Source organism: Mugil cephalus, chromosome 1 (assembly GCF_022458985.1).
Source record: "Mugil cephalus isolate CIBA_MC_2020 chromosome 1, CIBA_Mcephalus_1.1, whole genome shotgun sequence".
NCBI classification, from domain to species: domain Eukaryota; kingdom Metazoa; phylum Chordata; class Actinopteri; order Mugiliformes; family Mugilidae; genus Mugil; species Mugil cephalus.
In genome coordinates, this window is record NC_061770.1 from 32,529,293 (window position 1) to 32,540,084 (window position 10,792).

At 40.0% G+C, this 10,792-nt stretch overlaps 1 protein-coding gene across 2 annotated transcripts; it reads right to left on the reverse strand.

The window, feature by feature from the left end:
- Positions 1 to 974: 974 nt before the first annotated feature.
- ppm1ka (protein phosphatase, Mg2+/Mn2+ dependent 1Ka) lies at positions 975 to 10,792 on the reverse strand. Of its 2 annotated transcripts, none has more exons than XM_047579776.1 (9): positions 10,645 to 10,792; positions 8,499 to 8,657; positions 8,179 to 8,355; positions 7,119 to 7,291; positions 6,941 to 7,041; positions 5,376 to 5,541; positions 3,872 to 4,016; positions 2,797 to 2,931; positions 975 to 1,484 (listed from the first exon to the last, which is right to left on the reverse strand). In XM_047579776.1, exons 2-9 carry the CDS (start codon positions 8,607 to 8,609, stop codon positions 1,353 to 1,355), a joined length of 1,140 nt encoding a protein of 379 aa, XP_047435732.1. In that variant the 5' UTR covers positions 8,610 to 8,657; positions 10,645 to 10,792; the 3' UTR covers positions 975 to 1,352. The 2 variants fall into 2 exon arrangements, with proteins under 2 accessions (XP_047435732.1, XP_047436609.1); XM_047580653.1 differs by having other exon boundaries at positions 8,499 to 8,628; positions 10,645 to 10,775.

Consider the following 10,792-nt stretch of genomic DNA (forward strand, 5'->3'; position numbering starts at 1 on the left):
CCCCAAGACGTAAAGGAGTCAGCAGTAGTGTACACTCCTTTAACATCTTTAAAAGGCTTGTACGTCGGTTTAATTCCTAATATTTTCTGCTGTGTCCTTGCAGACGAGTTGTCCTCCCACGTGTGGTCCTCACAGCAACAGACACACCAGCTCAAACACACACACACACACACACACACACACACACACACACAGTCTCTGACATGACAACATTTTCCAGAGGTCAGCACACACACCGTCCGTCACAAGGTTTTCTGGGTCAAGTTCTAGTGGGTGTTAAGTGTCGCTGAAACATAACACACTTCGCTTCTTTTTTCTGCGTACCTGAATGAATTCAGAGAATTCCTGTGATTTCTATATTTGCCTGTTGATGCTTGAGCACCTCACCACGGGCGGGAGATTCCTGCAACGCCGTTGGACGTCTCAGAGGGAAGAAGTCAGATGTCGGAGAGCCAGTTGTAACTTTCCACACTTACTGGTCAGTTCATTACGTACACTGGTGAATGCACTCTTAAAAAAACACACTTACTATTGTGGTGCTATTAAAATGTGTTTTGTTGTACCAACACATGTTCCTAATTTTTTGGCATTTCAGTCCAGCGGGTCAATGTAAACCCACGCACAGTCTGGTCCTCAGAAACTTTCATGAGATCTCCAAAAACTATTTCCACCATCCCAAGAAACTGTTTCATGACCTCAAGCGAGATCTCAAACAATGAGATTTAAAGTTTTTCATTTTGGTTTATTTACTGTAAGTCCCCGTGGAAATGCCCCCACCATCATTAGAGGTGCATCAGATGTCATGGCAAGATGCACATTAACGTCGTTAGCATGAATTTAGACACTGCCAAGTCAACACGCTTGATCTTCAAATCCTATGGGCATCTTTGTAAACTTGGATCAAAACGAAACAAACTATTGAAGGATGTTTGACTTAGAACGTTTGTAGAAGAACAGAGCGACAAAGACAAGTGTCGGTTTAACATGTCAAACTTTATTCTACCCAGAGGTGAAAGGTCAGAGGTCTGAAGTTTGAATTATTTACTTACAGAAAAGAAAAAAGAACATCTACTCTTGTTGATCTTCTCCCTCCAAATGATAGTTTATGGGGTGAAACACAATTTGAGTCGATGCAATTTCTCTGAGTTTGTTTTGGAGGAGTTCTGCCATCGGTTTGAAAACAAAAATACATGATGTGCATTAAGGCACAGTTGTACTAATAGAAACACTGCAGAAAACGTCTCTCTATGTACAATACATATTTTTATACACTCTATGTACATATGTGTTGTCACGTGTGGGCTACATTTTTGTGCCCTTCAAGTTCATCTCCTTTTTTTTTCATCTTTCGTCTACGCCCACCGCCCACTCGACGTGAAGTTCCTGCTCATGCTGTAGACAACGGTGGAGCTCTGATGCCTCCCCCAGGCTCCGAACGGGATGATGACGATGGTGCTGTTGTCCTCCGAGCCGTACTGAAGCGCCTGAGAAGGACATCACAACAAACAGCAGCTGTTCATTGGTATCACATTACTTAATATTTAACCCTTGATTTAGTAACTCGCTTACACGACTTAGTCTATTTTAATCTCCATTAAAATAAAGGGCGTACATACGGAGGTCAGGAAAGACCAAAATTCACTCAGTGGTTTATTACTTAATTCAGTGAATATGATTCAGAGCACAAATGCACACTTGGTTTCTCTAGAGTTAACCTGTAACTGGTCCAGAGAAAGATCTCGAGAAACATTTTTGACTTTTTTTTTCCTCTTTTTGCAAGATTTCAAGAATTTTTTGAGACAACCACAAACTTTTCAAACATCCTGAGAAATCCCATGAAATGTACGGACTAAACGTACTTCTTGGCATCCCATCAGTCTTTTGCAATATGTCAAGACTTTTTTTTTTTTTTTTGTAGGGCACCAAAATATTTTTATATAATTTTTTATTTTCATCTCAGTCAATTTACTTTTTACGGAGCCCCTATGGTGACATGGGGAAAATAAATAAAAATAACTATTTCTTTCTCAAACCCGTTTAGACGAACGAAATCATTAAATAAAACATTCAAGTGTGGAGCTGGATTAAATACGGGACATTTCCCCATGTCCCTTCAGGGGCTCCGTAACTTCTTGGTCAGATGGTAGAAGTTCATATGTTGTCTTATTTCTTGATTTGAGTCAAACACAAAATGACCACATTAAGTGTTTGGATGCAGGCACAGATTTGAGAGAAACCAAGAAATGAGAAAACTTAGCACAAGGAGACACTACTACTACTGTTAAAGTGTGGAGGATTTAGTAGAAGATATGTGTTTGTGGGCTCCATTCATACACAGTATTAATTTAAAAAGTAATTTAAAAAGAAGTTTTTAGTAAAATTAGGAGATGATGGAAAATACTTTATTTTTTTTATTTTCTTTTAAACAATAACAATAACTAGTGCTTGTTTTTGTCTGTGGAGACCCCAAGTCATTTAGGTCATCGTAAATCAGCTCAGGGGTTAAGGATCCTATTGCTGTCGTCAGGAATAGTAAACGAACTCAATAACCCTACAAGAGTTTAAACAGCCTGTGAGACCCTCTAACCTGAAGTAGACTTTTGAATACATGTCTTTGAGAAATTCAAGCAAATCCACTAACTTTGTTTTAATTAAACATAACCTTTGATTCTCAGATTTGGCATTCACCAAGTTTACCAAATTTCATCTTTCAGTTTATTGGCCAATTCAATTTCTGTCAATTAGAATAAAATAATTATAATTATTCAATCAAAATGAAGAATACATTACATCTACCTGCTGAGCGATGACATCAGCAGCCTCTGTAGGGTCCTGGCACTGGTTGACGACATCACAAATCTCCTGGTCACTCAGCAGGAAGTTGATGCCATCGGTGGTCAGCGCAAGGAAGGAGTCGCTGGCGTGCTGGACCTGCAGAGAAAGAGTAATCACACCATCACAGCGATGTCTGCGAAGTTTCTCAGATATTCAGGTCATGGAGTATCTAAAAAAAAACAAGAAGATGAACCAAGGTCAGCCAGACTTGTTGGGTTTCTGGTTCTGGTTTCATCCAAGTCTTCAGTTATAAGAGACTGGGGGGGGCTCCAGTGGACGGTGTTTTAGCTTGTTCTCTTAGATCACAAGTGTCAAACATACAGCCACTACTCTGGCCCACAGAATGAATTTGCAAAGTGCAAAGTACTCAGAAAAGAATTACTCCGTTTTTTTCAGAAAATCTCCTATTTAGGGCATACCCAAAGTAAATTAATGCTGTTCATGAACAGTTTGGAGCTCATTCATGGTCTTGGTCTCTTTTGAAAGCTACAACTCTGGAGCTTCTATCACAAAAGTCTGAATCCCTCTAACTGGTTTTTATCTGGAGTAATCAAAGTTGACACACAGTTAAAAATAAATAGTTGATGGGTTCGTCTGAATTGTTTATGCTTGTTTCTCCTTTTTATTGCGTTGGTTGTGTCGGCTGTGTCAATTGAATCCTATAATGTCTTACATCGATGAAATCACTAGAGGATGAGCTTTCCAATGACATATTGCATGTAGCATTTGTTGAAACACAACTTATGTACAGAGCTCATATTGGTTCAGAAAACTACTGCCGTCTCATATGCAACCCAGCGGAATGTTAAGGGGTTAAAGACTGCACTTGTTCTTCTTCTTTGTCCTAAAACTAATGGTAAAAGTGTGGCGCTGTCATTACTTATAATTTACTATTCTGTTGTGTTACTGGTCCAGCCCCCTTGAGTTCAAATTGGCCTGAATAAGGCCCCCAAACTAAAGTGCGTTTGACCTGAAGTCCTGCGTTCAAAATGATGTGTTGGTTCAGAGGTCGGAAGTCAGTTGTGGCGGTACTCACGGTAAGCCGCTGTGTATCCGGCTCTGCGATGACGCCGCTGGTTTTCAGGTGGAAGTCTCCGATGCTGCGTGTCATTGCTAGCCGCCCGTTAACGTTAGCCTGACCCACGCTGTTCCACGTCACAAAACCACCGAACCTCTGGATCCTGAACACAAAGAAGACCCATGGGGTTTAGTCACCGTCTGCTCTCAAGGAACTTTAACAGCATCTCCAGAAACATTTGTGACATCATCGTTTCCGAATGACAAACTGTCTGGTGAGAGTCTGCTTACATACCTACATACAACTTTTGTTGTACCAGGCTTTTTATTGCTGCTGTAAAGTTGGATATTTTTGTTGGAATTGACTCACCGTTGGAGCCAGCTTTTGGTCGGACAAGAGAAGCTGTATTTTTGTATTCCCTTTGAGGCTCCTGGGAGGCAGCTGCTTGGTTTCCCCCAGCTTTTGCAAGACTTCGAGAAACTTCTACAAAAATCTCAACAACTTTTTTCAAGATGTCGAGATATCTTCTACTGAAGACCAGCTTCTAAAGGGCTGTTACGTACTACACGAGAAACTAAGTCATTTTGTTCTGGCAGCTTGTTCTCGACACATCAACCAGGCAAAACGTTTTCTGCGCGTGGTGTCCAGTTACTATTCCGTGATAGGTTAGAAACTGGAAGTGGGCGTGGTTAATGCAGAAATGCTAGCAGCCACTCTATGAGCTCCCAGATGCTAATATTCTCAGTATGACCGCTAATCTCTCCGGATTAGTGTGTGTCAGTGCACGCTCAATGAACGATGTGATCTAATGGACACGTCGTCACAACAACTGGTTGACATCCTAAAATAGTAAGTGCCTATTGTCGTGTGACGTATGCGGCAGTGGGAGGAGCCTATAAGGACTTCCTGGAGTTCGGCATTTGAGTTTCTTATTTTCTTGTTCTCGCAGCCCTAGCCCTAGCCTCTCCTTGAGTAAGTAACAAGATTAAGGCTGAGGTATCCACGTGAAGTCATTCCAACTTTCTGACTTTTTGATCCTCTCATATGTTTCCATTTTCTTCTTGCAGCTGGTAAAATGTGTGACTCCTTTAATTAACCAAACTGCTGCAACTAGCTTCAAATGATAGTCATTTAGCCTTAGACTTTATATGTGCCTATCACACAAATAAAGAAGCATAGCCTCGCGATTCCTGCAGTTACATAACACCAGATTTGAGCTGAAGAGAATCCCAGACCTGTCCTCCTGCAGCTCTCCTCTCATTTGAGCTGCTGGATGAACCGAACTGAGTGGCTGCCAAATGAAGGCTGTTCCCCAGTCCAACATACTGTACAGTCTATTTATACCAAGCAACCCAACCGACTTCTGTTACCAAACATGAACCCTGCTGTTGAACTTAACTCCGGACCTCCATTTGATGATTTTTGAGCAAAACTTAGTATCGTAATTAAAAGATTAAAATAAAACAGTTGTGTAAATCTAATATTAGTCACGGTGGGAGTAGTAGTGATAGAGGTCGTATACCGGTGTTTCTCGTCCTCGCGGTCAGGTGTGTGGTCTTTGGTGAGCTTGTGGGCTTGTCCTTTCCTGCACAGTAACGCCCGACTATCACCAACGCTACCAACCACCAGCTCCACACCGTCACGCAGCATAGCAACCGTCGCTGTGGTGCCAGCTGTCAGGAATGAAGCTAGGGTAGAAGACAGGAATGAAACATTGGTAGATGTATTTAGTACTCCACTTTTTTTGACACATTAAACAGTTAGTCATTATTTCAACCAATTATCCCACAGTTGAAGTTAGTGGTGCACATTTTTTGTTGTTTGTGTGGAGCATCTTCATTGGGAACTGATTATACTCCAGCAAAGATCTTCCCAGCTTGGCAATTAAATTGTTTGGGCGGGGCTTTGTGTGGTCATGGACTGAAGAGTGACAGTGGTCATACAAGGCATCTGAGCGTCGTATAGTTGAATTTGTTTACAATCCAATGGCTGCCATCATTTTAAGGCATCTGCGGAGAATGCTTCAATTGACCTTTCGCAGAACCCTGCCCCATTACAATCCGTTACAATGAAAACAATATGGCATATGTAAGGTGGACACTAGGTACCCTAAGAGATTGGCTGTGGGGGTCGTGTGCTGCACCACAGGAGCGGTGCTTTAAGTGGATCAGGCCCCACTTCAGCTAAACCTCAAGAAAATAAACAAACATATGTATGTCTGCTCTAATGTAAGGCTTGAATGGGTTAAAGCCATAGTGACAGCTAGCTAGCTAATGTCGAGCTAACAAGATGCTCATATATACAAAGTTGTTTATCAATTTTATGGTTACTATTGGCGAATATTAGTAATGTTAGTGCTGTTAGCGAGCTAACTTTAGCTGTTGCGTTGGGTCTCAATGCTGGGAGCTCTCTCTAACGTTATGTTTCGTCAGTTTACATCAAAGTTGAACATGGCGTCCCAACAGGCAATTTAAACTTATTTTGTTTTCATCATTCATGTAGCATTTTGTGAATGGAGAGTCTACTTCTGAGGCTGTGCTCATTGTATTTGAGGTAGAAGTCGTAGGGTTTCTCAGATTTTGACCAGTATGCTTTTGCATCGATAATCGTATTTTCCCCTTTGTTGCATATTTTAATATTTTGAATATATATCCCTCAATACTATATCCCTGCATACGGCAAACCTGTTTTGCCTCAATCTGGAGGATAACTCGGTCCAAATAGAATCACTGAGACGCCATGACACTTTGTCCATCAAATGTCAATTGCCTACTGCTTCATTGCTGTGATTGGTTGTAGAACAGAGAACTGAGTAGGCTAGGGAGTTAGCACAACTTTGTTTTTTGTTTTTATAAATAAATGTTTTAATTGCAATTGTTTGAAGTACATTGACATTTAAATGTATTTCTTCAACTAAACTCAATGCTTTTCAAGACTTGTGTCCTATAATTTTGTTAAACTGCTTTAATTGAGTTTTTTTGTCTTCTTAGAATTATTTACCATATATTTATAAAAATATAACATTGACCGATGTTTATAACTGCAGATAATGCAGCATACAAAATGTAGTTTTTGTGCGTGTCTCACCATTGTTGAAGTATCTTAGATGTGTGTGCAAAGCCTTGTCAGCATCCAGAAAGGCTTTCTTTAAAACCTTCTCCAGATCATCGTCCTCTTCCAAAGCGTCTCTGCAGCAAAAGTGCAGCAGTTTAACAACTTCATTCAGTTAAATTAATATCACCATTAAATTTAGAGGTGCACTGACCTGATGAACTTCTCCATGAAGGTGTAGCAGTAGTCAGCCGCGTGCGGACCACCGTGGCCATCGAACACCGCAAAGTACAGCAGGTTGTCTTGGATACGGGCGAATCGGAGACGGTCCTCGTTCTGCTTCCTGAGACCCAAAACCGATGCACTGCCAACCCGAGACAGACTGACCTAACAAAGGGTAGACTGTTACTTCACTGAGCTGTTCATCCACCACTTATCATATATTTTAATTTCAATCCAACAGTGTGTTTTTGTCAAAGTCTCTAGTAGGTCAAACCTATAAAAAACCACTGTCCGTATGTGCTTTATTCACAAAGTGTATAAAAAAAAAAACAAGTAGAATTTCACAATGAACTTGTGAAAATTTCTTCTCATGACTGAATATTTTATCAAATCTAAAAAAAGTTGAGATTAAATGCAGCTGAATTTTTTATTACCCCTTTTTGGTCCTTTTGAGCCTATCTCCATCAACTATGCACCACGTGGCGACGTGCCTGACTGAATCTGAGCCACATGCCTCACTTTCATACATGTCTCCATCTAGTGGGCTAATAATGGTACTACAGATAAAAAACAACAATATAGTCATCTTGGACTGAAAGTTAGATTTGCAAAAATATAGCATCCCTGATTTCTCCGATGAGTTACATCGACGCGCAACAGCCAGATGTAGGAAATGTAAAATTTTGTCAGCTTAAGTAAACATTTTATTTTTTTTTTTTTTTTGCAAGTCTCTTCCAGGGCTCCATAAACAATATTAAATTATTTAATTATATAGTTTTTTGTTTTGTTTTTTCAAACTAAGGTGAGAAAATGAAACAATTACAAAATAAGAATGTAAAATGTTCTCAAGACTTAGTTAAAATACACATAAAAAAATTTAAAATGTAAAATTCCCAAGTCCCTTCCAGGGCTCCATAAACAATGTAAAAATTATTTAATTATATAGCATCTTTCAAATTAAGGTGACAAAATGCAAAACAATTACATAATAATACATCTAAAACAAAAAAGATATAAGGGTAAAATCTCAAATAGACATTTATCCATCCAACCTGTGGAATAGGTTTTCCATATCGGATACTGGAGGGCAGAAGGATCGGTTCTTCTATCCGGTTGTCCCAAATACCGAATGAGTCCCAGGTTACCGGCTGGCCGCTGCCATCACTGTCGAAGCGGGCTGACCCGCTGGCCTTACGTACGCCCACCACCCCAAGCGACATTCCACCCACCTTCAGGGCGACCATAAAAACCATAAAGAGTTTGGCGAAGGTCAGTTTCTTAAACAACTTTCCAAAACAGTAATCACAGTGTCATTAATCTACAGCAGGGTCTGTTTCTGAGACTTGTTATGAAAGTCTGTTATCATCCACACCTGCCCCGACGCTGTGCAGGTTTCCGGGGAGGATCGTACAGCGAGGAAGGTTTGCCTGGAGACGGCCGAGCGAGCACAACGCACAAGACTCAGCAGCACTGGGGACGACATGACTGACCGTCTTTAACAGCTGTGGAGATGTGTAAAAAAAAAAAAGATCTGTAAAAAATGAGACAGAACAAAATAGATGTTAAGTTTTCTGGGCGAACAAAGTAAAACTCCTAAGTCTTCATGGATTGACTATCAACATCTTTGTAAATTGTTTAGGCAAAACTCCAGGAGTAAGGAGAGCCAACTATACTAAGCAGGAATTATATAAACATACTGTCATAAGCAAAATATCTGTGGAGGTTCTTGTCACCCAGGTCAGGGTATATCCAAAAATTATGTTTGAATCTGAGACGAGGACAACTGGACTCGTGGAGTTTCTGGAAGACCTTTCATCAAAGTACCTTCTTCAGTTTTTAAAAGCTTGTGTATCTGGTTGTCAACGCACCCTGGTCATGTGATTTTCTGATGACAACACCTACAGATGTTCCTGTTTTAAAGCCCACCAGTCTTTTAGAACTGAAAACCTGGATGAAACATTCAAGAAACTACAAGTCCAGTTGCCCTAGTTCCGGCTGTTTGGGGCATGTCTTAAGTAAAATGTACCTAAAGTATCAAAAGTACTAATAATTTAAATCAAGTACACATACTTCAAAGTTCTGTTTGAGGACTTGTACTCAGACTATACATAGTAAGTAATGTCCCGAAGCTAACCACAAATTAACTAACGCCATTATCTTTGTTGTATGTTTAATAAAGGCAACAAACCTATTAAAAAGTTTTATAGTGTCGCATTTACAGTGTACATGACATATTCACCAGTGGTCACAGTGGGTAGTAAGTAGATATATCATAATGATTCATTAATTTTAAGAAGAAAGTGTTTATATTATCAACAGCCTCATCCTTTCATTGGTTTTACAATTCCCACAAAAAGTTACCTGGTCCTTCTCTTGCTAGCTGTTAGCCTCTGTGACTATTAGACACCGACAGGTTGCCGTTAGCAGCGGTAGGGGTGGGGTGGTGGGTTCTCATAACATTGTGCATTCATTACTTCCCATGTCATAACCACGACCTTACGAGTTCCATTTGAAGAGGCAGCATGAGATTGGACATGGAAGAGGAGGGACGTGGTCAGCTGTCCACTGTTGTTTAGTCCTTGAGGTTTAATAACATTGATAAGGATCATGTTTGTCATTCTCTCTCCACGTTCCCGTCACCACTGCTTTCATATATGTGTGTGTTCCAGAAATAGAACCTTATCTCCTATCCATTACCAACGGATCCCACCGGGCTTAAAATACAACTCTGCTTTTAGATTCCAGAGCTTTTATTCTGAAGCACAGCCAGTAACAATATGTGCTTTATTTAAAACACAAAAATGCTGCATGACTAGTAACCCTGTCACCTTTACCCTATTTCCTTGTGGCATATTTGGCACCGTGTAAATAAAACAGTTTGAGATCAATATTAAACCCATGCCACTGATATGTTTGGAGTAAAACTTGGCTTGTAGCCTTGCCAGCTACGTTTAACTTGACCTTTACGGTGTGTACACAACACAACACAACACAACACAACACAACACATGCGACCTCTGGTTTAAGCTGCGTAATGCAGGTAAGCAAGTTCAGTTAAACAATAATCATTACTGATTATTACCTGCTTGTTATTTCATTTTTTCTCAATTTAAATGTCAAAAACCTATGAAATACTACAGATTTTAAAAATATTTTTCCAATGCTCTTCCCAACATACCTTCTATATACCTCAAACAATTCCTCTGTTAGCAAAACAGGAGCACTATTCTATTAGTGCTGATATTAAACTGATTTGATTTGCAGTGATTTATCCCAAAAAAAAATATATGTATAAATATATGTATATATATCGCTGGAATAAGATCAAAAAAACTAAACATAAACATTTGCTTAGTAAAATACCACAAATTTTAGAGCAGGAACTCGTGGCCAACATAACAAATATGATTGTACAGAAAAAGTTTAACTACAATAAAAGCCTATATATTCATTTAAAGCTGTTAAAACACAACAAACATAACAAACAAAATCAAGATGGCGGCCGCGAAAAAACTCACTTGTCTGTTGCCTTTTATTGGGGATTTTTTTTTCTTTTTTTTTTTCGTTTCCGTGGCAACCGGTTTCCAGAGTTCCAGCAGCTGCCTCGAGCCGTCAGTCGCCCTTGCGCTGTGGCGCTTGAGGGGCGTGGGCGCGGATGGAGGAGGC